The 27086-nt window shown below is 42.3% G+C and overlaps 1 protein-coding gene across 1 annotated transcript in view; it reads left to right on the forward strand.

Moving 5' to 3' along the window:
- dnah9 (dynein, axonemal, heavy chain 9) overlaps positions 1-27086 on the forward strand; it is a gene marked incomplete at both ends in the record, with an annotated part of 139598 nt that overhangs the window by 21675 nt on the left and 90837 nt on the right. Inside the window, 18 exons of the mRNA XM_079182856.1 lie at positions 735-957; positions 1203-1369; positions 2587-2730; positions 2896-3055; positions 3719-3874; positions 5854-5986; positions 6094-6371; positions 6698-6828; positions 6942-7068; positions 7522-7674; positions 8134-8259; positions 9372-9611; positions 9830-9990; positions 17175-17331; positions 18310-18414; positions 22696-22853; positions 23078-23216; positions 24369-24656. Coding sequence (XP_079038982.1) covers positions 735-957; positions 1203-1369; positions 2587-2730; positions 2896-3055; positions 3719-3874; positions 5854-5986; positions 6094-6371; positions 6698-6828; positions 6942-7068; positions 7522-7674; positions 8134-8259; positions 9372-9611; positions 9830-9990; positions 17175-17331; positions 18310-18414; positions 22696-22853; positions 23078-23216; positions 24369-24656 — 3046 coding nt within the window. The remainder of the gene's footprint in view (positions 1-734; positions 958-1202; positions 1370-2586; positions 2731-2895; positions 3056-3718; positions 3875-5853; positions 5987-6093; positions 6372-6697; positions 6829-6941; positions 7069-7521; positions 7675-8133; positions 8260-9371; positions 9612-9829; positions 9991-17174; positions 17332-18309; positions 18415-22695; positions 22854-23077; positions 23217-24368; positions 24657-27086) is intronic.

Raw genomic sequence — 27086 nt, forward strand, 5'->3', positions numbered from 1 at the left:
AGGGGTTTTGACGCTACAATCTTATACCAGATGTATGAGCAGTAGCTAATTGTGGCTAATGTTAGCAAACTTTGAATGGATTAGGTTGTGTATCTCCTCTGTACTTATGCTACTGGTAAAGCCCAGACACCCGCATTTAAAATAGCCACTGAAATAGCAACTGAAAAGTGAAGCACACAACTGAAATTCACCTGCCGTTAGCTTTTTGCTTCTTATTAGCCTGCCAATTCAAATAATCTGAGAAAATACACTAAATAAATTGATAAACATGTAATAAGAGTAATGTAGCTGCTTTAAGGAATAGCTCAGTGCTTAGGATGGAAAGCGTCTGTATGAATTATATAATATTATTCATTCCTTATTCAACTTATTTTAACTTGTCATAAACCAGTCATTAAACAATTTGCACATCAGCCCTTGAGCACTACTTGGTGACAATTCTGAAGATAACTCTCGCCAGCTAACATAACGTTAGCCTGTTTCACAATCAACTATATATATTTTGTCAGATTGCTTGTATTAGCAGGCTGATAAGAAGCAAAAGACTAACGCTAGGTTAAGGCAGACATCTTCAATGATAACTGAATCATGTGATCAGCATGTTTCTGGGTTTGCTTGTGTTTTCTCTTTTTGCAGCCTGTAGTCTGAATGCTGTGCTGTTAAATTAGAGAAGGTGTTTGCCGCCAATTTTACACATCCAATGTCTTTTCATGATCATTGTCACCTATCCCCAGTCTGTCGGATCTGGAGAAGTTCATCGGTGTGGCTGAGGCTGGCCTGGGCCAGCAGGTGGAGGAGGGTAACTACGGTGGCCTGGTGGAGGTCCTGGGTCACCTGCTGGCTGTTAAGGAAAGACAAAACTCCACTGATGCCATGTTTGAGCCCCTTCAGCAAACCATCGCTCTACTGAAGGTCTATGAACAGGAGCTGCCTGACGTGGTGTACAATCAGTTGGAGGTAAGGCTGAGACTGAGGACTGATGTTCAGTCACTTGACATTTATTTTTACTAGCACACCTTCTTTCTTCTGTTCATGTCGGCTGAGACAGAGCCATTTCTCTTACTTTTTCTTTGTGTCTTCCAATTGCCCATCCCTGTTCTGTGCTCTTCCTCCTGGCAATTCGTCATCTGTCACTCCTGTCCCCTTGCTTTTATCTCCTACTCTTTATCTCCCTCCCTCTGTATCTATCTGTTGATCTGCAGGAGTTGCCAGAAAAGTGGAACAATGTGAAAAAGCAGGCTGTGTTGGTCAAACAGCAGGTAGCGCCTTTGCAGGCCATCGAGGTGGCCAGCCTGCGTCGAAAGTGTGCTTCATTCGATGTGGAGCAACACACCTTCAGGGAGCACTTTCGCAAAAGTGGGCCCTTCAGGTAGAATCAATATTGGCTTCTATTCCTCCTGAGAGTTGGTCTGGGAACGCTTTACTTTCACAGATTTAAGTGATTATTAATCTATAATATATAAATATATTCATAAGGAATAGTTATCACGGGCGACTGTGGTTCAGTGGAGAGCAGGGTCGTCCTTCAATCAAAGGATCGAGGGTTTGATCCCCGGCTCCACTAATCCATGTCGATGTGTCCTTGGGCAAGACACTTAACCCCAAATTGCTGCCCCTTCCATTAGTGTGTGAATGATGACATGTAGTGTTAAAGCGCTTTCAGTGGGCGGAAAGACTAGAAAATAAGTATTTTTACCATATGATTCATTATGCATCTATGTTAATTATTCTATAGTTATTCTGAAAGGAATAGCGCTGTTTGTTGTGTAGAGGGTGTGTGTGTGCATATGTGTGCTGTCCCGGGTGCTGAAATGCAGAGGAGGAGATAGATAGACAGACAGTCTCAACAAAGCCAGGTATTTTATGTGAGGACTATATGTCTGCATGGGCCACAGTCTATCTATCTATTCATTTGTTTATAGACCTAGCAAAATCATTCTTGATGGGCTATTTTTTCCTCATCTTGAATTTGACAATAATAACAAAGTAAAGTACAATGTCAGTAAATAATGAGGTAAAAGTTTGAGGAAAGTATGACAGCTTGTCACCCCTCTCACTGCTGTTTAAATGCACGGGCTTACGGGTTTAAGCCCGATGGCCTTTATATATACAGTATATACATGTGTATACATGTGTGTATATATGTGTGTGTATATATATATATATATATATATATATATATGTACCCTTCTGCTTTCTCACCTGATAATAGAGAAGTGTTATTTCGAGGCTCTCACATCCGACAAAGCTAATTGAATCTTAATTTGATGAAAATTAATTCATAGGTAGAGATGCTTCATCATAATGTCTAATTGTCAGATTAGTTATGTGTGTAATTGGTCTCTTAATAACCTGGTGATTATTTTCCCATTAATGCCATGGAAATCATTGTTAATTGACACAGTGTGCAGTTAGCGCTGGATACTCTGGTCTGGTTATGCAGCCAAGTCAGGCTTGGCAAACTGCAGCCTTTCATTCCCTAAACACAGCCTGACTTATACTAAGCTTCTGCAAATGCGTGTGTGTGTCTGTTTGTGTGTGTGTGTGTTTTGATGGGTGCCTGTGTGTGATCATGCATTGGTCCAGGTTTGACAGCAAGAGCCCCCACCAGATGTTGGACGCCCTCCACCGGCAGATCCAGCAGCGGGAGGCAGTGATGGCCTCCCTGGTGGAGTCTGCCAGCCTATTCGAGGTCACCGTCTCCGAGTACAAACAGCTCCGACAATGCAGGTAAATCCCAAAGCTGGAAGGAGAAAATACCACATGTCTGTGCCAAATCCGAAACTAATGAGCCGTTAAAGCTGAGATCCTCTTTTACATTCACAGTCAGTATCTGAAGAGTTCCAATTTTCATGCTGGTGTAATTCATTCTGTCCACTTTTCCCTATTCCCAAGGCGTGAGGTGGGCCTGCTGAAGGAGCTGTGGGACATGGTCACCGTGGTGGAATACAGCATGGCGGCATGGAGGATGACCCCGTGGAGAGAGATCCATGTGGAAGACATGGAGCTAGAGTGCAAATGCTTCTCTAAAGATATACGGGGGCTAGACAAAGAGGTGAGGCAAGAGGATAGATCAGGATATCTAACTAGCTTAAATAGGTTGATAGGAAAAATGAATCTTAACTTAGGCACAGCAGGCCCACCAAGCTTTGGCTTTCTCTACATGTTGAAGAGGTGTGCAGTGGTCTGTACTAAGTTCATCTGCTCTCACGGAACCTGCAACTGTTAGCATTTATGGCTAACAGCTTATTGTTTCCGACAGTTATGTCAGCCATTAAAGTTAACAGTTGCTGGCTAGAAATGAGAACAGGTTTTTTTCCTCCTCCTTCTGAAATCAAGGACCAATTGTTTGAAACAAGATTGATAATTTCAAGTAAAACATCTGCCCCCAAAATCACTGTGAACTGCATTTTGTGCTCCGCAAAAACATAAAGCTTGTCAGGTGTAGCAACAGTAAACTAGGAGGTCTGAGCCTAGCAAACAGCCAATTGGGAGTTAAGTGCCTTGCTAAAAGGCAAAGATTTTGTGGGAGAAAGGACATCTTCCTTATTTACTCTCAATTGGGAGTTACAGGCCCTTGAGCAAGTCTGGGAGGCACTAAATGTGTGCAAATGCATGAACAACTTCACTGGAATAAATAAATCCTGAGCTGCAGCTTCAAACTTCCTTGTCTCTGTCAAAAGCCCATGTACAGATTTCTGGCCTTTATGTCTGATAGGTTCGAGCGTGGGAGACCTTCACAGGTTTGGACTGCAGGGTCAAGAACCTGCTCATCTCCCTGCGGGCCGTGGCAGAGCTCCAGAACCCAGCCATACGAGCCCGACACTGGCATCAGCTGATGGCTGCGACGGGAGTCCGCTTCACCATGGACCAGGTTTCCTATTTATTTTAGAGATAAGCAACAACATACTGCACCTATCTTTCAGTATTCATGAGCTGTACATTTGCTACAGTTTCTGTTTTTAATATCTCAAACAACCAGTGTTGATAACATGCTGGTTATTTAAGGGCTGGGATACACACAAAGCAGTTTTCTCTCTCCAACCTTGGTGTGGCATCCATTTTATGCAATTTTTCATGAAAATTGTTGAAGTTGTTGTAACTCCATGGTACATTGTCAAATCTGCCCAACATTTCTTATGCAGGATGCTAGTCCAGGCCTGAAAACATTCCAATGCCTCAATTGTGACATAGTCATAGCGGCACCTACTGGCAAAGGGAAATGATGTACTCCTCCCAGCCATTTCACCAGATCAACCTCAAATTTGAGAAAGAAAGCCTTAAGACATTGATGATAGTTCATCATGAATATTGCGAATTTGTGGATAACTGTTGCCGTGGCAACGCTTTGTTCGCCATGAAAAAGCAAGCATATTTTTCTGTGACTTGGGATACTCAAAAACTCATGGAACTTTGTACATATGTCGTAGATGATGAAATTAAAGATCTTATCTGGATTTTTGGCTTGGTCGTTATAAATTGTCTCGATAGCGACCCCTGCAGATTTTCAACAAAGCAGCCCCAGCGCCTTGTTTAACCTACACGTATGAAATTTGGTCGGCACATATATCATATGGAGACAAGTAGGAAAAAAGTATCTTTGGAGCATGCTCTAAAATCAACTAAAAGTCGGCCATTTTGATTTTTGTGTAAATTTTCCCTTTATTTCTAGTTCCTATACTTTAACGAACTCCTCCTAGGGACTTTGTCAGAGCCACTTCAAATGTGGACAGTACAATCCAAATACCTTCATGATTAAAAGTTAGCAAAAGCTTTACATTTCGTGGAATGGCGTAGCCGTAGCGTGGCGGTCATTTTATGTGACTCCCATTAAACTACGTTTTCAGGCTTTGTATTTTAACAAACCCCTCCTACAGAGTTTATGCAATCGAGTTACATCAGTTTATTTGTTCATGGCGAAGGATCGATATTTGCCGAGCCGCCACGTCACCGCCCTTCAACAACTTCTTACAATATTCACAATGAAGCATTATCAAGGTATTAAGGCTTTTCTGACAACATTTGAGAGGGATCTGATTAATATGTGAGGAGCAGGATGTCAAAGTAAAAAACGTACAACTTCCAGTTGCCACTAGGTGGCGCTCTTACTATGATTCTAAATTGTCATATACCGGTAGATGTGTTCTGAGTCAGGATGTTATGACATATTAGAGATTTGGAGCAGATTAGACAATGTACGGCCGAGTTACAACAACTTCCTTTTTTATGGCGAATGGTGTTCTTTGCCGCCACGCCACGGATGCATAGTTCGATAACTTTTTGATCTTTGACTAACTTTTAAATGCCAAGGTCTCAAGAGCATACTGACCGAATCTGAAGTCAATCGGGTCAAATCTCTAGGAGTAGTTCGTTAAAGTACGATGCCTTGAAAAGGTCCAAAAATGTCATAAAATTAAAAATGTCCGACTTCCTGTTTGGTTTAGTGGAAAATTCCAAGAGGATTTTTTGTACATCCCATCACGTTCCACATACCTACCAAATTTCATACAGCTAGGTGAAACCCAATGTTGGGGCTACTCAATAGGTGGCGCTAGCGAGCCAATACTTCATACTGGACACCCCAATCAGATTGCAATTTTCGCAAATTCTGGCTTGCATGCCAAATTTTGAAAACTTTCCAGTATCCCAAGCACCTCCTTTTTGCGACGACACACTAAAAATAAGAATAAGAATAAACATTAGAATAACAATAGTTTCTCCGTTCTGACTACGTCAGTGCTCGGGCCCTAATAAACAACCTAATGAACCCTCACTATTGTGCATCATAAACTGAGACAAACAATCACAGTAATCAGCTGGTGTGGCTCAGATGAAGTGTGTTTCTCTGAACAGGAGACCACTCTTGCTGACCTGCTGAAGCTGAACCTGCACTGCTTTGAGGAGGAGGTGAGGGGGATTGTGGACAAGGCTGTGAAAGAGATGGGAATGGAAAAAGTCCTCTCTGAGCTCAACTCCACATGGACAGGTACGGGAAGTACTAAACTGTCCTTTTGTCTGTGGTGAACATGAGAGTTTTTTATTCTCCCATCCAGAGTTTATGCCCTATTGACAAAGTGTATTGATCCCATCCAGGTATGCAGTTCCAGTATGAGGCCCACCACCGGACCCAGGTGCCTCTCCTGCGCACTGACGAGGAGCTGATCGAGACGCTGGAAGACAACCAGGTGCAGCTACAGAACCTCATGTCATCCAAGTACATCGCCCACTTCTTGGATGAAGTGTCGTCATGGCAGAGCAAGCTGTCCGTGGCCGACTCTGTGATCTCCCTCTGGTTTGAGGTGCAGCGGACATGGACCCACCTGGAAAGCATCTTCATTGGCTCAGAAGACATTCGTTCACAGCTGCCTGAGGTTACACACTGATAGAATCACATTTATGCACGCACAGTAAATTACAGCTCTATAGGTATACAATACATCACTGACAAGCTCATATGAATGCAGGCCTTGACCTGCCATATTAACCCAGATAGCACGGCTCTAAGAGCTGTTCATTAAGAATGCATTAATTGGCTCATACATAGTTTAGAAGCTGAGATTACACAACTATTTAATTGCTCCCGCGATGTTCGAGTTGTGCTTAAACCCAGATGTTTCCTATTAAACCTCTGATTCCACCCTTTTTCTTTTGGGAACCTAAATCCCCTGTCTGTGCTCCCTCGTGAAATCCTCTGCAGGACTCCAGGCGCTTCGAAGGTATTGATGCTGATTTCAAAGAGCTGGCAAACGCTGTGTATCAAACGCCAAACGTAGTGGAGGCCACCAATAAACCGGGCCTGTTTGGTAAACTGGAGGACATCCAGAGCAGGTTAGAGATCTCTCTTTTCCTACTCTTTATGTTATCAGGAACACTCTTGTACAGGGATTATACCTCTTTCACTTGGATGCACACACTGACTCACTCTGTGTATTTCTCTGCAGGCTGTCTCTATGTGAAAAAGCTCTGGCAGAATACCTGGACACCAAGCGTCTGGCCTTCCCGAGATTTTACTTCATCTCTTCAGCTGATCTGCTGGACATCCTGTCTAATGGGACCAACCCACACCAGGTGGCTCCACTCATTTTTGCTAGAGGGGTAGCACTGCATTTAATGCTTCAGTCTGTTCCCTGTCAGCAACAACTAATTTTAGTTTTCTTAATGTTCGATTGCACCATTTAGCTCTTTTGATGAGTGCTGTTGACTATTGTAGTACCCGCAGTTTCCACACAGGGGCAATGTTGCTTATAGTTTTGCCGCCTGCTCCAACCCCATCATAAGGACATATTCTCATGCATTAGCAGCATGGAGAAATAAATCACTGTGAAGCACAACTTGCTTCTAAATCGCTCTAAAGAGGAAGTTAGCAGGCATGCTGCAGAACATGTCCTGTCCGCCAATAAATGGTTCAGAAAAACGGTAATAAAACGTTAATCGTTTGCATGGTGGCAGAGAAACCACCAGTCAGACAGTGAGCTGAGTGTAAATTGAGCCCGAGCTGAATGTGCCTGTCTGTTTGCTCAGGTCCAGAAACATCTGTCTAAGCTGTTTGACAACATGGCTAAGATGCGATTTGAAGCAGATGGAGAGGGGAATCCTTCTAAGACTGGTCTGGGCATGTACAGCAAAGAGGAGGAGTATGTCCCCTTTAATCAGCCCTGTGACTGCACTGGACAGGTAAAATACACCCGCAATCATTTATTCATGTCTCCAAAATTGTAGTACCATAACTTCTGTAGGTTGAGCTAAATGCTAAAGACGTTTATCATCTTTATTGGACTTACTGCTGACAGTGGCACTACGGTTGTCTGTAGATGGATGTAATAGATGAGGAAATTCACTCACCTATCCTTTTCTGTAATGGAAGAAAATATCTATCAAATATAGATATCACAACCTACAATAAAGCAGACACATGAAATTGAGTCTGTCGTTGCCCCTGGGGTTTTGCATATCAAAGCCCATAAATCCATTAATTTTCCATTATGTCCTATAGTATTTGCCTGACTCCACTTCCACTCTAATGCTTATTAATGACCTCATTAGAGTCCATTGATAAGAAAGCCCGTCTGTGCTCACGTGACACACATTGCAATGTGTATCCACAGGCTTTTGGTTTTTTGTGTTTTGTGTCAGGTGGAGGTGTGGCTGAACCGGGTTCTGGACAGCATGCGCTCCACGGTTCGACATGAGATGACCGAGGCAGTGATGGCCTATGAGGACAAACCCAGAGAGCAGTGGCTGTTTGACTATCCGGCTCAGGTAAACAGGCTCAGTGGGATGTAGGTATAGATTTAACTGACAACACTCTGGGGATTTTTATCGTTAGTCACAATGTTTTTGTCAAAGTATTTCATGCTCTCAATGGTCAAATGTTGTTCCTGTCACTGATTCTAGTGTCTGAAAGTTAGAAACCAGCAATCAACACAAAAAACAAATAGAATTCAGGACTTTAGAGCCGTGTTGAAATGAACTTCAGGATCAGTAGTGTTTCCTTTATAAAAGAATATTAATAACAAATCAAATAACACATCAAATAATTTAGTGCTACAGGACCAACAGAGGACCAAGGTCAACGTGTAATTCAGCACAGAGTTTTGTATTGACTGTACATTAACAACGTACCACTAAAGTCACTTAGAATTCAACAGTGTTAGAAGTAAGAAAGGTGTTTCAGGCTGTGATTTATAAAGACGGCTCCCTCCAGTGACATGAAGGAGAGCTCGGGTGGGATTTCAGTTTGATTACAGAACATTGACTTTGACCAACTCTACCTGAGAAAATGTTGTTACTCAAATACTAATTGAACATTTTATTAATAATAATGTTACCTTTAGCATATATTTATGTATTGGTTTTATTAGGTGGGCCTGTCCACAGCAGTAGATTGTGTTTTCTCCAAACTGGGGGCGTGCAACACACACAAACTATCTCTTTGAAGAACAGAGTATTATCGAAAATAAATTTCAATATTTGGATGGAGGAGAAAAAACAAGATTTGCCTATCGGCAGTTATTTTCAAAGGGCGTGACCATTAATGGGCACACCACACAAAACCTGCTCAGCCCATCTCCTGTCCTTTGTAGCTGACATTCCACACTGCTCAGCAAAAATAAACTCTGCATCTCAGTCCAACTTTTCCCACTTATAAAGAGAGAATTCTAGTTTGTACAGGCAAAGGGTTGTCAGTTGTATGCTTGAAAATATATGGACATACATATGGACATATGTTTCATGTGTCTTTACTGGCTCAGTTCCCAAATATGTTGGATTCAAGTAAACATTAAAAGACGAGAAATCCATCGACATAAATCCTATCAACTGTACTGTTCTACAGAATCTGCCTGTGATTTCATTTATTACTTCTGATTCAGGTAGCGTTGACCTGCACTCAGATCTGGTGGACGTCTGACGTCTGCATGGCGTTCGTTCGTCTAGAGGAGGGTTATGACAACGCCATGAAAGAGTACTACAAGAAACAGGTGTCGCAGCTCAACACCCTCATCTCCATGCTGATTGGGCAGCTTACACCAGGCGATCGGCAGAAGGTCATGACCATCTGCACCATCGACGTCCACGCCAGGGACGTGGTGGCCAAGATGATCGCTCAGAAGGTGAGGGGGGCATGCTGGATACGTCTGGACAAGAAGCTGAGCTGTATAAATGATCATGCAGGCAGCATGATTGCCGCTGTATTTTTGAGAGGCTATTACCAGTGAGTAAAGCACTCAAGATATTCAAGTTAGGCGTGTCATTACCATAAGCAGAGGGCGGGAAAGCTTCGATTATTTCTGGCTTTATTTCATAGCTTGGCACTCTGTCTTTCCTTTAGGTGGAGAACTCTCAGGCCTTCGTGTGGCTCTCCCAGCTGAGGCACCGTTGGGATGAGAAGGAGAATCATTGTTTTGCCAACATTTGCGATGCCCAGTTTCTCTACTCTTACGAATACCTGGGCAACACGCCACGATTGGTCATCACTCCTCTAACAGACAGGTACGGATGGCATTCTTGGTGTCTTTGTTCAGACTGACAGGAAAGGAAACATCGTGATTGCTTGTCAACTGACTGATGAGTGAGGCTGTTTCATTCAGCAGGCTTCTCATTCCTACCTGCCAACCCTCGATTTTACTGTCATGACAACTCTCACTGGCAGATTGTATCAGCTACAGTTAGCTAACTCAGCAAAAGTTGGCTCCATTGAAAACATGGCTGACTTTTTACTGTTTCTAGCTCAGTGTTTTTGTGGGGTCTTAAATATGCATTTGATGGTTGCACACATGATGAGGCATGAAGCTACATGTCCCAGGGAAGCGTTCCTGACCACTTGATCGATGGAGACGACATGGAAACAAATATGGTGGGAAAGAAAAGCGTATTTCATGCTGTCATCAGTCTGGCCTACATATTAGGACTTTTGACTGTTCTTGTAGAATGAGGACTAACTGATGTGTGTGTGGTGAGGGAAGCGCTGACTCGGAGAACAAGCTCGGCTGGATTGCAAAGTTAAAACTAAGCAAGACAGAGCGGCGCTAACATAAACTCCAATATAGCAGCACCTGGGACCGGCTTCCACACAGTGGGAAAATACGACACAGCGGATTTGCTATGTGTGGTTTTGGTCTTTTTGTAGCAGACGAAGTGTAGTTTTCTTGATTCTTGGTCTGGGTGTAGCGCTGGCAGACATGCTAGTGATAGCATCTTATGTTCGACTCCTCCTTTTGGTCTTGTGCTTTTGGTTTAGGAAAGGTAAAACAAAAATACATCATTCTACAAACTCCGTATATTCTGAGTATCTCTCACACACAGAATATCATCGTGTGGAGGAATCCAACGCTTTACAGGCCTGCTGTGCCTAGTTACGGTTGCTAACCTATGTTAAATCTCTGTTAGGGGAAAAAAGGATATTTAGTATTAAGTCCTGTACAGGCTCATCAAACATGCCAGTTTGCATTAAGCCCATTCAAAAATCATTAGAAGTACATTCTCAACAATCTGTGTTGATGATTTTTTTTTCCCTTTAATTGAAAAACGGACGAGAAGATACGAGCTCCTCGTCTACTGATGAGCAATGATAATGTGACGCGTTTTAAGGGTCCTCGTTTGAATCATTATGTACGCCCACCACCAACAGCTTTAGCACAAGGCACTTTGTTTGCTCACATGCACATTTTTCTGCAGCATCCCCGATAAAGTTTTAACTCCACAGAGTTGAATACCTGCCTCCCAGAGCCCTTTGGCAAACTGCAGCGTTTGACTGTGCGCTCTTTTAGATTGACCAGTATTCCCTCGGAAGCCTGAACAATCAGAAACAATGGGCTTTGATAGCTTGATCAGCGGCCGTGTAGCAGGACTTCACCATATGGTGCAGGCCCTCGCTGCGGCTCTCGCTGCGACTCACACAGTTTGCCTCTGGCTTTCATTTCAACAATGGTCCATGGGCCAGGGGGCTGGGTGTCAATCCTTTAATCCAGGACTTGAGAGAACAGCTGAAAGCATGTTTGCTTCATGATATTGTAGCACAACTTTCTTTGTAACAGAGCCAGCAACAGAGAAGATGCTGTTAAGTAAAAATACCCGATGTCACCAAACACCACAGTGGTTGAAAAAAACAACATTGATCACTAACCTCTGGGCAAGGCACGTTTATTAGAGGTAAAAATGCAATAAAACAAGATAGAAAAGAAAAACGAGGCAGTATAAAAAGACACAAAGGTGACTTGAATAGATAAACAAAACACATCAAAGTTATAAATAATCAATAAGCAAAGCTTTATGAAATATGAGCCTGAAATGTAACTAAATATACTAAATATAAGGCAGAGATTTGTATTTAAAAGAACGGAGAGTTCAGATGACCTGAGAGCTCGGGATGCTTTATAAGACCATTTTGAAATCAGTTCTTTGACACAAAACACTAAGTTGAACCATTTAATTGTTAAAATTGAAACGTAAAAATCATCTAAACAGATAGTGATAGAGGAAATGTCAAACCATACATGTGCAGTTTCTGTGAAAATATGTTTAATGAATACAGGCAATACCACACACACAGGCCAACAGAGAGGACGGGGGGGGGGGGGGGGGGGGGGGGTCAGACAGACAGACAGACTGATATATAGCTGTTTCCTTGAAAAACACTGTAATAAAACAAGTCACCCAGTTTACTTCACACTCTCATCTTCTATATTTAGTTATTCCATGCAGGACGTTCTCATCCAGCCTCCGAGACGACTGGTTGTTGAGAGTTTTGGCCGTATTTCAGGGGACAGCCATGAAGGTTGTTGGCTCTGGTATCCGGATGATACACTGTATACAGATGGGATCAGTTGTCTTCTCTGAGCTTCTGTCTCTTGCTTTGCTTTCCAATATCTTGCCCGTCCATACATCATCTATTAACCAGCAGCTCATTAAAATCACTCAAGGCAATATTCATTGTGTTTATTGCCCCGATCAATAACGTCCTGATTGTCTCCATCAGTTCATGTCCATGATGCTGCTGGTTTGTATTGATAGTAGATGGGCAGAGTGTTTGTTAATCTTGACAGGTTCTGCAGGAGAAGCAATCACTGGTGGCGCTAATCAGCCTGCGTGATAATCAAAGCACAGGAGCAGATTCTATTATCATATAATGAGGTTACGTATGAGCCGACACCAAGACATTGTCAGTGCTGGTTATGACGGTGTCAATTCAGGATTAGTCATTTGTACGGTGTGCAGTTTTAGTTCTGGTGGCTGTAGAAGCATTTCTTGAACGTCAGTCTGGATCATTTAAAGGGGCAGCTCAGCATCCTGCTGTTCTCAGTTTGTATTGAATTTTAAAACAAGTCCTTTCTGGGAATATATCACTTTGGTTTGAAGAACTGGGATTTCTCACAATAAAATATGTTTGAGTTTAAACACAGAACTGTAGTTAATGAATGATGGATTGGTGTTTGCTCTTCACATATATCTTATATTATGTGGTGGTATTGTAATAGAACAATAATTGGAATATTGGAGGTGCACTTGTCTTTGAGGGGAGGAAAAGAAGGTGTCTTTGTGTATATGGTGCTAACACACAGGCATGGTACACATCCTGGTTTCCTGCAGGTATTCCTGGATGTTTATGATTACCAGGAGCTCTCAGTCCCTCCATTTCCATCATTTACAAAGACAGGTAAACAGTAAGGAGTATGCCACCAGACTAATGATTTGTCACTTTGTCAGTGTTTGAAGAGCAATTATAAACTGATTTATTAAACTTGCATTTAGATGATGCATTAATAAATTAAAACTGAAAAACAGAATAAATCTACATTTACATTTGCTAGGAATAACTGTTCCCTTCATCTATCAAAATTCAACATTTTGAACTTCTTTTATACTGTTTTCACTTTCTCTCGAGGGTGAGGATGAGATATCTGGGTCAGAGTTCAACCCTCCAGGTGTGTCCGTATAGAAAAAAAGCACTGCTGCTGTGCATTGTTTCTTTGGCAGAATATCACCACTCTAAACGCCATTGTATGATACGTTTGTCCCTTCGCTTTCTATCATTTATTTGTGCTCCTATCTATTTCTCTAACATTGTTTGTTCACCCTAAGCACCAACTTGACTGACAAGGAGTGCCAGTGTGGACACCAGCGCCTCTCTGACATGTTTTCAAAAAGAAGCGCTCCTTGCAGGTGTACAAAAAACACCCCGGAGAGCTCAGAAAGAAGGTGCTCGATGCAGCACCTTCTTACTGGATGGTCACATGTGTTTTTTTCTCATCGGGAACAATTGCAAAAAAATGCTGTCACGGGAATGCAAGGACTAGGACTCAATTGCAAGACCACAGGAGATAGTCAGGAAAACAGTCTTTATTAGCACAGCTGATTACAGAAAGGAAAGGCTGTGTGGAGCCCGTGGTCCGACACAGCGTGCAGGCCGGATCGACGGTGTGGTACCCGTGGTCCGACACCGGAGGGCAGGCAGATTGACGGTGTGTGTCCCGTGGCACGACACCGGAGGACACGGGGGGATTCCCGGATCAGCAGACACCGGAGGCAGGCAGAGCGTCGGCGAACAATCCAGTGGGGACACAACAGAGGCTCGGGGGGTTCCCGGACCGTAGGACACCGGAGGCAGACACCGTAGGTAGGCAGAGCGTCAGCGAGAAGAACTGTTGGGACACAACAGAGGAACGGGGGATTCCCGGACCGTAGGACACCGGAGAGCAGACGCTCGAGACAGCAGGCGATACAGGGTTGAAGCGGGTGAAAGATGGGACGAACTGACAACCCCAGACTGCAGGACCAGGGTTATTATAGTGGCAGGGGAAAGGATTAGTGATAGAGTCTGGTGTGTCAGCCAGCGAGAGGTAATTGGCTGAGTGGCAGCAGCCGTGCACCAGTCAGGGGTGTGGCCATGGGAGTGACTGGAGGCAGAGGAAAAATCCCCGAGCACATGGCACAACACAACACACAGGGAAAACAGAGGTTAACACACACGGTCCAACAGGGATCCTGACAGTCACTCAGAAATATACGCTGTATGGATCCTCATACGCACTAATAACATGTTTTAAATCTATTCACAGAAAGAGTTATAAATATACAGGTTTTAGTTGTACTGGAGTTACATGCTGAACTCCAGCTGGGTGCTCCACTTTCTGGAGTGGGGTTGTCACAGTGTTGTTGCCAGGCACCCAGTGGAAACATTGAATACAATAAAAATAAACTTTCTATACAAATGTTTCTGTTTTTGTGTGGATGAAACAAACAAAATCCAGCAACAACAAGACTATTGGATTCAACAAAGATCTTTTATTGCCATTCTACAACATAATGCAATCAAATGCAGATGTAGCCCTTTTATGCTCCCAAAGAAAAACTAAACTAAAGATGAAATTTGCATCAGGAGGAATGTAACAGCCACTGCAAACACACCGCTGATGTCTCCAGGCAGATAACATGGTCTGCATCTTCACATTAAACATTTGACATCAGGAAAAATGATGAATCAACTTTGTCTATGTATGAGCACCAAGCATGATTGATGTAAACATAGATACAACGGAGGCAGGTCTCTGTAAAGATGGTGGCACAACACTCCCTGATCTCCTGTTAGCCTGACTCAATTCATCCATTTGATTTTCCTGCCACCGGATAGTAGACAGAAGTAGTGGAGTAGCCTTAGGTCCAAGCTGGGTTTGCTTAGCTGTCTCTTTGGCGGCGGCCAGTCTGCTTTTAGTGTCAGGTCTGCGTGCCGAGGGGCTCTCCAAGGTGCTGATTCTGCTACTGGCAGCACCTTGAGCAGCAGTGGGAAGGCCTCTAGCAGCAGGAACTCCAAGGCGGTTTAGTCATAACCTTTATTTCCATCCCCTGTTAGTATGTTCTGTTTTCTGAATCTTGGAATGTTATACGTGTGAGTACGAGACAAGAAGTTCAGCTTTAGTTCTGTTTGTTCTTTTTCTTGCACTGTATTTTGATGGTTGCAAGTGATTTAATTAGAAAGCTTAATTAGGGCCTGAGCACCGTCAACGTCGGGCCGCAAGGACCCTATTGAAACTGTAGGAATTATTATTATTTTTCTCTCCAATGAATCGCCTTTTTGGGGGCTTTATCATATCCGAAAACTCACCAAAGTTGGTATGCATATCAGGACTGCGGGAAAATATGATATTTTATGAGTCCCATGCTCGAGTATGAGAAAATTGCTCGCTAGCGCCCCCTAGAATTTATCCACCTCATCCCGTAGGTCCGATTAACTTGAAATTTGACACACAAATGCAACCGAATGAGGTCTACAAAAAAGCATCTTGGACCCCTAAGCTCCGCCTACCAACATTTTCTACCATTTTGAATTTAGTGAAAAACATTTTTGCAAACTTTTCCTACACGCTGGGTCTGATTGCTTCTAAATTTACTGTAGATCAGTATTGGATATATATCATAACATTTTATCAAAAGATTTTTGATCTCATTTTGTTTAGAAGGTATGAACCAATGAACTTGATAGGGCGTGGCTTTGTTTTTCAATACTCATCACTTCAAAACCATTTAACCTATAATTGCTAAATTTGTCGCATATGTGCAACATTGCATCCGGTTACGTAGCCTAATATTTTCATTTCATTCAACCACTAGAGAGCGATACAGTAGTTAGTCCATTTTTTTGCTTTTTTGTCAATTTTCATAATTTTTTGGTGTACTTTAACAGACTCCTCCCACAGAATTCATGCGATTGACTTCAAATTTGGTCAGGATGATCTATTTGGTCTATAGACATTAATGATGAAAAGTTACTAAAATGGTCTACTGCCATTGAACGACCTTTGTTTTATGTGGTGCCCATTGCCGTGGCAACGTGTCATTCGCCATGAAAAAGGAAGCACATTTTTCTGTGGCTTAGGATGCTCAACAAGCTTTGGGACTTTGCACAGGTGTCATTGGTGATGAAAATAGATATTTCATATGGCTTTTTGGCTTGACCGTTTCAAATTGCCTCGATAGTGCCCCTTTTTCTATTAAAGTATCTTGGGACCATGCTCTAAAATTAACAGGAAGTCGGCCATTTAGATTTTTGTGTGAATTTCCCTTGATTTCTAGTCCTTATACTTAAACGAACTCCTCCTAGGGACTTTGTCAGATCCTTTTCAAATTTGGTCAGTACAATCTAAAGACCTTTACAATTAAAAGTTACACAAAGCCTTACGTTTGATGGAATGGTGTAGCCATGGTGGCCATTTTACGTGATTCACCATTAAACAACAAGCTGATGTAACTCCACTGGACTTGCTCAAATCTGTCCCAAACTTGCCGTACTTGATAAGAGTCATGGCCTGAGGATGTCTACAAGGCGATTTTCACTCAAAGTCATAGCGCCACCTACTGGCAACAGGAAAACAGCATTATGTGACAAACGGCCTCCGATTTACATGACATTTACATGATGTGGTCTGCACTTGATATAGACCAGTGGTTCTCAAACGTTTTCTGTCACGCCCCACTTTGGAGGAAGAAAACTGTTCATGCCCCACCGCCCCAACAAAATTGTAACAAAATGGTCCATGTTGAACTTTGTGGTAGTCTTTTGACAATCTTTGTAGATGAAAGAGCATACGGTTGAATCAGTCAAAATCATTGTCTTTCATTGCTACCCGTCAGGTTTCATTCCTCATCAGTGATGCATGTGTGTATATCTCCACTATATTTAGATGCTACATCACCCTGACTCAGTCCCTTCACCTGACCATGAGTGGAGCTCCGGCAGGGCCTGCAGGCACAGGGAAGACTGAGACTACCAAAGACTTAGGTAGAGCCCTTGGCATCATGGTCTATGTATTTAACTGCTCTGAGCAGATGGACTACAAGGTGAGTAAGCACGCATGGGTATCTGCATTTGAGCCTGTTCACGTAGCTAATGTGCATTGGCAGCCGCCCATATTATGCATGTTTCTTTTCATCTTCGCCTTTGTCAGCAAAATGGCATTCATTTCTCATTAAAGTTGTCAACCCACCTTAATGCCTTTCTCTTTTCCTCTTTCATATTTTTTTCTTTTCATCTTTTGTTTCACTGCTTCCTTCTTGAAAGTAGAGCTGATTAGATAAACCCTGATTGTTTTTTCTTAATTACACCTCGTCAAAATGCCCTCTCTGTACCCAGCCTCCACCTTGCTTTATTATGCCATTTTGTATATTCTAACATGCATACTTTCTGCATAGTGAGTGCTCAGGGGAGACATAAACATAATCTTGTGATCCGACTCGCTCCGGCTTCCCCCAGAGAGGGGGCATCATTACAGTATAGCAGTGTGCAGCACCCCCAGCTATACACACTGCAGAAAGGTGGCAGAGAGAAGTGCTAATATACTCCAGGAGGAACACAGGCACTAGAAGCTGGCTTCAGAGCCCCACACTGTTACTCATATTCAGTTATGTATACACACACACAAGCTGAATCAATCCACCAGTCAGCTCCGGTTTGCGTCAGAGAAGGCTTCCTCGGCCCTGTAATTGGACAGAGAAGTCATCCTGGTCCAGCTGTTCACCTGCTCTCAAGTTGATGTTGGGAAAACTAACTTTCTCTGTCTGCCTGTTTTATTAGTATGAGGCCTTGTGTATGTATCATCCTGTTGTTGCACGCTTACCTTCAGCCTGCTGTGGTGCTGCACTCTGCTAACTGCAATGAAGGTTTTTCCATATATTTTCTGTGTAATTGCATGTCTGTTTCACCTCATGCCTCATCAGTCAGTCAGACCGGGTCTCCACCTGTGAGCCGGCCTGACTGCCTGCCTGCCTCTCCTGCAGTGACCATCTGAAAATTTGTCTCTCCCTGTCTCCGTCCACAAGTCCTGTGGGAACATCTACAAAGGCCTGGCTCAGACGGGGGCATGGGGCTGCTTTGACGAATTCAACAGGATCTCAGTGGAGGTGTTGTCTGTGGTGGCTGTACAGGTAAGAACAAGTCCAGTTCCTCTGCCTCAGGTACTCCACAAATCCCATTCAGGTCGAGACGTCAGTGTGAACGCAACTTGTGTGTATTTTAACCCCAGGTGATGGAGCTAAATGTGTGAGCTGTCATCTGATTTATCAAGTTGTGGTCAAAACAAGCCCTTGAAAACAGCTCTGCAAAAGTAAAAAGCCTCTTTATCACCGATTGCAAGCGTCAATTCCTTCAGCTATAAGACTAATCCACCCAGGCTGGCACCTTTGCACCCAAGAGTTTCTTCATAATTGGATTCTTCTCTGATCTGATTTGAGAGTGAAGGATGGAAAACCGCCTCCTTTGCGCACATCTTTCAACAATAATAGCAGCAACTCTGAATGGACAAACTCTAAACTCTCAAAGGACGATAATATGGTGAATTAGTATTTGCTCAGTGCTCGTACAATCTTGATTTACACATGCTCAAATAGCACATTTGTAATTTTGAGGGGTTTTTTTTCAAATCAATCATCTTTGTGAACTAACCAGTGATGTCAGTTTGACTTTTGTCAAGTTCTTCTTTTTTCCATAATAGTTTTTTTTTGTCCACTCCATATGAATATGCATTGAAGAATAAACATTTTAGTTTTTGAAAATACACCTGCATCCAGAGAACAGTCAACAGTTTACCTTAATAATAATTATCAATACTGATTTCAGAGCCATGATCTGAACGGACATTTAACAGTTACTGGATATTGTTTGTCGTCTCAATACTCAATGCTACTAATAATGCAGATATTTAACTGGGGGATATCACGACATAGATCATTTCAGGTCTTGAGAACGATATACATCCGGATATAGCATTTTTTCTGCTAATTCAATATATATATATATGTACTGACATTTATGTCAGTACATGCTTTTTTTATTATGGATTTGGACAACATCATTGTGTATCACAATATTTCTATATTTATGAATGTGGTGGCGTGGGCATGGTTGGGCTCACCTGCAGAGGGGACTGAGTGTGGGGAGGGAGTGGTTCAGGGAACGGGGCCGGGGAGAGGGCTAATCAGCCTCAGTCCTCTCCCCGGCCCCGTTCCCTGAACCACTCCCTCCCCACACTCAGTCCCCTCTGCAGGTGAGCCCAACCACGCCCACGCCACCACAATGAATTCATTTGAATATGATTCCATTGATAGACGGAAAATTGCCATAAACTCTTATAACCCACCGTAACCTATGCTCAGCAGCAAACAGCAGACACAGTTAGAGACTAGCTGGCGAACAAAGTGGAGCATTTAGCAGCTAAAGAGCCAGATGTTTGTCTTAGGAGTTGGTGGAGGCCAAAACAGAACTAGGGGAGTGAATTTTAGACATTCGTTTATCAGACAGCCACAAACACAACTCTACACAAATGATGGTGTTGCTCTCTAATATTTCAGTGTATTAACTGCTTGTTGCACTGCCCTTGCCTTAAAGAACATGAATGCAGGTTTTGTTCTGTGCCTCAGTGTAAGTTAAATCAATACCTGACTCTTTTACATCTAGGAGCTCTTTGGCTGAACTGAATTGATCATTATGGCTTTGCCTCCCATTCTCCTCCTCCATCTTCACGTCACATAAAGTTGACTTATTCTCTACAAACTGAAAGGTGTATACAGCAGCTAGCCCTTTGATTACAGAACTCAGCCATACCCTGTGTGTTTCTGCTGATGCTAGCTTTCTGTTCTCCCAGATCAAACAGATCCTCTCCCTGTGGTGTCATAAGTCTCTTTGGTGTATTCAAATCGTGTATGCCGCTGCCCCAGTCACTGTCTTCATGCATGTGCAATACTGTCATTGCAAAATGCATATCGTTGATAAAGATGCTGATCATGATCATAATGATGATGGAGATGGAGCTCCTCAAAGGATCATTATTCATTGCTAGAGTAAACACTCACTTCCTTCCTTCTTAAGCAGCGATGAAAGTCTTCTTCCATAAATCTCTGGAAGCCAATGATACTTAGAAGAATGAATAGGTGTTGCATGGCGTAATGAATAATACATCACGGTGGCTTATACGTGAAGAAGTAGACCTTGAGAACAGAGGAGCGTCAAACTCCCGCTGTGACAGCTGGCAGCTCGCTCCAGTGCTCAGCTTCCTTCTGAGGAGCCAACGCCGAGCCATCTCTCACCATAGCACACACACACAATCCATCCTCTTAAAGTGGGAGCAGCTAGCATCGTTTGGTGACATACTCTGCTAACACAGGTGGCGGGACCAGTTCTACATTAGATAAAGCAGTTCTACATTAGATAAAGCAGGGACAAACAGAAGGCCGCCAGACATAACAACATGGAGATAAATTGGTGAGGTTCTGCCTCTGTTACAGCCAACTCAAGCCTGGAATGTGAATATATTGAAGCTGCTGGGTTCAGGCTGTACATTCAAAGAGACAGCAAATAGTGGAGCCAGACCCCACTGGATCACTCCTTTTAGAACACTGTCTGTTCTTGAACTTTTTTAAAATTATTCTGGCGTTTTCCCTCCTTTTCCCCTGAAGGATAACAGAGGTTGGCCACTGTCGTTTCACATAAAAACGAGCCCCACTGATGTTCTCATGAAACCGGGGTTTTTTTGCACTGTTTTTTTGTTTTCTGCTTTCCTCTCCCTATTGTATTAGTATGACTGAGTGATCTGTAGCCGAGTACTCATCCATGAAGAGATGTTCCTCTTTCCAGCTGTCGACTCGCTACGCTCTTTTACCACATGCATGTGAAATTCATAAAGCCTCTTACAGGCTGGGATTCAGAGTTTTAGGCCAAGACACACACAAAGTTCTTTTCTGAAATCTCATTCAATCATAATGTAGACAAGTGGAGCCAGTAAACCCAGGCTGACGGCATGCTCACATTATTGATGAAATTGTGTCCCTGAAAAAAAGGTGCAGAGTGCATACCAATGAGACAGGCTGTTACACATTGACTGTGGTGTGTGCTTACTAGTGATATTATTGAAATGCTAATGAGTAAAACAAAACTTTCTCAGGTGTGAGGGTTGCACTAGTTGGAAGCGTCTTTTCGGACGGTTAATTGATAGTAACTGGGACTTTTGTAACTTTTGTGATGCGGTGACAAGACAAGCCAACCACTTCTAGCCATGGTAGTGGTGCAGCTCTAGGGACGACCATGTTGGTAGGTTCAATGACTGCTCCAGAGTGAAATACTAAAACAAATATTCACATTTTGTATTTACATTTATGGTCTCCAGAGGATTAATCTTGATGACTTGATGATCATGTGACTTGTTCTTTAGTGCCATTAACAGTTCAGACTTATCGTGTGACATAGCTCTACAGCTACTTGTGCAGACATTTATGGTCCTTTAGGATGAATTGTATTGACTTTGGTGGTCCTTTAAGGGCAACTCCATGGATTTTGCACATCAAAGTGGTTTCCAGGTGTTGGGGAGTACGACGGCATATGCAAACAATGTTTATAAATCTCCAAAGGGATAAATTGCCTCAAGGGATGCCACTTGGGTCTGCATGGGTTGGGTTTGAAGACTGCGAGTTACAGATTTTAAATCCTGAGGTGTGGAGTCAGAGAACTCATTTTTCCAGACCTCCTCTGCATTTCTACTGCTGGCATGCTAGCATCAAGCTGTACCCACACGGGCTTTCTTGCAGACAGACTTGAGGGCAAACTTCTCCCTTGTGCCTACACTACACTACAAGCTACACTAGCCGCTACTAATACACCTGCATCTCAGACCAAACAGATGGTGGTTTAGTTGCAGTGTTGGTAATGTAGGCGGCGGGTTTAAACAAGAAAGAAGAATGTGTGGAATCAAGAGAACACTATCTTTGTTTCTACTGCGTCGATTTGAACCTTTATTTTTTTAAACAGAATGTCAATAGACAGTCCAACATTGTTATCAAAGTGCCTTTTCTTATCTTTTAACTTGTCCTCTACCACCATTAGTAGTTTTATTTATGACCAAATAGCTACAAACCTAATGACATTCCTCATCAGCCTCAGCTGTACTTAGTGCTAACGTTAGTTAGAAAATGTTAGCATGCTAACGCTAAATTATTATGGTAGGCATGGTAAAAATAGATGGTAAACTTAGTCTTAGCATGTTAGTGTTCTTACTGTGAACAGCTATGCTATGCAAGTGCAGCCTCAGTATGGCTGTTTAACAAACAATGTAACAAACAGCTTTTTGATCCGCGGTGTTATTGTGGGTTGGTACCAAAAAAGTATTAAGATCGGATATCATTTCATTGTACCCTGTATTTTGTTCTCTGTACATGCAGGTTAAAAGCATCCAGGACGCCATTCGAGATAAGAAGCAGAGGTTTAACTTCATGGGAGAAGAAGTGAATCTTTGCCCCTCTGTTGGCATCTTCATCACGATGAATCCAGGCTACGCTGGCAGGACTGAGCTTCCTGAGAACCTCAAGGCTCTGTTCAGGTAGGTCAAGGGACCATCAGAAGTCACACTGATGTAATTCAATATATCATGCTTTATTCCTCAAATATTTTGATCCAGAGTAGTTGCACTCTGAAAAGGTTGAACTACCTTATGGGAAGATGGCTGAAAACATTGTGGGAATAAAGGGCAGATGACAAAACATCTATTGATCCAGGATAGTTATAATGAATGAGCTCTTTTGAGTGCTGTCCATTTTTCCAAAGACCATGTGCCATGGTGGTGCCAGACTTCGAGCTGATCTGTGAAATCATGCTGGTGGCTGAGGGCTTTCTAAACGCCCGGATCCTGGCGAGAAAGTTTATCACCCTCTACACGCTGTGTAAAGAGCTATTGTCCAAACAGGTAATATCTGCTGTCTTCAATGTTACACATGTGATATGGTTAGTGAAAGCTGTGTTGTTTTTAAATTTTGTAAAGAAAGAGTCAGAGACACCACACAAGAGCTTTTTGACTGAGCTGAAGTGAAGTGCTACATACACATGAATAAGACGCCAAAGGGGTTTGGATGTTAATTCATCTAAAATTTTCTTTAATCCTATTTTTAGTCAAGTTCTGTTTTACATGTCATGCCATTATTTTAATCATTTCAAAAGCAATTAAATGACTCACAGTGCTGACTGATAGATACAGTGGAGCTCCTTGACTTAGGTAAGCGATTTTATGAGCCCTCAGTTCTGGATGAATTTCCCATGACCACAGACCCATTTAAGTGTCATAGCACACTTCTACCATTTCATGTCGGTTTTTTGAAGCTGTAGATAGTTCTTCTGACATTTTTAATTATCACAGTCATTACACATTTTGGCTGCTCCAAAGTTGTTTCATTGCAGGTTGTCCAGCATTAGTAACTCAGTGTTAATGACATCAAATGATAATGAACAGACTGCTTCTCTAAGCTATATTCACAAGCACTGAAGTTGCAAATCAATAGAAAGTACAGATTCAGTTAACTACTTTCTTGAGTTGAACAAGTGGTTCATAGTTGTGGATTTAATATTACATAAGCTGGTCCTGTGCAGCACCACTAGGCTGTATACATCAGAGCATGCTGGGAGAGCACAGTGAAAATATGCTGAACTAATCATCAAATATGAGTATGTGACCTCTAGTTTCATGGCAGTGATATGTTGTGGCAGAGACATCCGATCTACAGAGCCTCTGAACAGGACATACTCTCTGACAGTCCCGATACAAGTAATATCTTATGAGGAAAAACTTCATGTTAAGTAGTTAGCTACTTATAGAAATAGCTATATTTTGTACATGATAGACAGATAGCTACATGGAAAGATATGTCCGTCAATCCATCTATCCGTCATAGCTACATAGCTACAGCTTTAAGCTACAGGCTAACATCACTGCTAATAGCTCATAATAACAATGCTAACATGCTAATGAAATGAGATACTAAAATGCCATAGATGCACGCCCTGCTGTAAAAGAAGAAGCCTATGTATTTTCCTCTGCTCACAGTCTCTCTGGTCTTTCCCAAAGGACCACTATGACTGGGGCCTCCGAGCCATCAAGTCAGTCCTGGTGGTGGCCGGCTCTCTGAAGAGAGGAGACCCCGGCCGAGCAGAAGACCAGGTGCTGATGCGAGCTTTGAGAGACTTCAACATTCCCAAGATTGTGACGGATGACATGCCTGTGTTCATGGGGCTGATAGGAGACCTGTTTCCTGCTCTGGACGTCCCTAGGAAGAGAGACCTGGACTTTGAGAAGCATGTTAAGGAGTCCATTTTGGACTTGAAGTTGCAGGCTGAGGACAATTTTGTCCTCAAGGTAAGGTATAAACATGAATCCTCGATAGCCTCCTGATATGCTTGTCTGCTGCAGTTTATCGGATTCACAAGTGTTACCAAGGACGAAGCAAACGCAATCACACGTTGTCTGTGAGGCAGAAGCTAAGTCCCCAAATGGGGTTTCATCTTTAACAATGGAGACAGATATTACAGTTGTAGCACTTTCATTTAGATTTATCGTAGTTCTTTCCAAAAGCTATTTACCTCACGTCATAATGTTCTGCTGGGAAATACATATTAGTGTCAAACAAGTCTGCAGGATCTGGATGAATTGGGCAAATACAGCAGAAAGTCAACGGTTGGCTGCGATGAGAGTTCAGCTGCTGACCTAATTCAAGTCATTAAATACGTACAGATACACACTCACATGCACAATAGAAGGTGTTACATGTCAGAGATAGATGAACGCAGGACCAGGGGAAATAAGTGCAATCTGCCTCAGGTCAAATAGACACGGGAACCACATAATAACAGTCCATCAATGGAGGCTGGTGCTGCACCATTCCACTTAACCCTGACATTGTGAGAGACAGAAATAAACAAAGAGGAGGAGAAACATTGCGAGCGAGAGAGTGAGAATGGCGGAGCGGTCAATAACAACCATCCACCTCCAGAGTCTGAACTTTTACTGTCTTTGTTTGTGCGGCCAACCTTTTGATTTCAGACAACAAGGGGGGAGCAGGGGAGGTGTGAGAGACTGCATACCTTAAGCCTTTAGCCTGTGCTAGCATTAGTCCTCCCCACATCAAAGCAGTAATCAGCCGGGGCCTTTGAGAGTGTAAAGCCGCCTGGGCTCTGGCTGAATGGATGAGTAGTAGGAACCCCAAGGAGCCCGGTCGATGGCATTGATTGAGCTCGCCATCTGTATGTTTGAGTGGAAATCACTCTTTCTCCCCTTTCTGTAATGTCACCTAGCAGACATGGATTGTCAGAAAATGTCAAGTAAAAAGTGTGAGTGTGTTCATTTTACTTTTGAGGGGTTACCCTGACAACCCCAAACTAGTGCAAATGAATGGGGAGAAATACATAATTCATGATAGAGAACTGTGGTGTAAGAAAAGCAAACTCCTAATACTAAATGCTGCTTATCAAAATTATCTATGGAGACCAACTTTTCTTCATCAGGCAACTATTATTCTGATCATACTGATATTAACTGATCTGAACTATTACTGTAAACGTTGCACTTATTAATACATTAGTAAACTATTAATATAAACTTCAAATGTATAAATATTATAGTGAATTATTTCTATAAACGTTACACTGATTAATAATATAGTGAACTATTAATGTAAACGTCACACTTATTAATACAATTTTTAACTATTTAAGTGTGCAAACACTGAATGATGAGGGTGCAGATATCTGTCCCTCCAGAACACCCCTGCTGTCATGTATTGTAGCCTGTGAACAGTGTACGAAGCCACACTGGTGTGCTGCAGTGCATCAACTACCGTGTCAATCTGCATCGCTTTATATTCACCATAAACCACAGCATTGACAAAGACATGCAGTAGTATTCCAGTGTAGTGACCCACGGAAAGGGTCAGTGTTCACATGCATACCATGTCATCAGTGTCCTTTACCTTATGTAAATAAAGTAGTGCTGGGCAAGTTAACATGTTATTATTGCGTTAACGCATGAATTAATTAACGCCGACAATTATTTTATCGCGTGTTAACGCAGTTTTTTAAAAATGATTAAGCTGACATTTTTAACACAAGAACCGGCAGCGAGCGTGAACAGCTGTTTGTGTGGCGTCTCTTCCTGTTTCCTTCACCTGCATTCCCCTGGGTCCTAAGTCCCTCTATGTACAGCTTCTTATCACCCTCTATGTACCAACATACATTTATAACAAATACCACACATATTACGGTAATCAGCGTTGCATATTTTTGTCTGACCAAAATATCCAAAAAAGCAAAAAATAAATGATTCATTTAAATGATTTTTTAAAGTGTTTTTGTTTGTAATATGTATAATAAGCATATCATTAAGTTATCGCTACTGAGAATTTAACAAACACAAAAAATAAAAAAATAAAAACATGAAGTAGATAGGTTTGTAGTTTTCAAGGTGTATACTTCAAATTGCATCTCTTACACACATGAAGATAAAGTTGTGAACACCGGCTGAATATCTATTATCAGAATCATCATAACTGTATTATTACTGCTACTGTGTAAAGGGAATACTGCTGTTAAAAAGAACTTTATTTGTTTAAAGTGTTTGCAAACCAAATATTAATGCACTTTTGTTCATATAGCATTACTTTTAAAATAAAAATGCACAATACACTACTTTTGAATTCATTATTGAATTTTGCGCATAACAATTAATCGCAAAAAAATCATGCGATTAATCGCGATTCAAAATTGTAATCGTTGCCCAGCACTAAAATAAAGC

Source organism: Pholis gunnellus (assembly GCF_910591455.1).
Source record: "Pholis gunnellus genome assembly, chromosome: 21".
In the NCBI taxonomy this organism is placed as follows: Eukaryota; Metazoa; Chordata; class Actinopteri; order Perciformes; family Pholidae; genus Pholis; species Pholis gunnellus.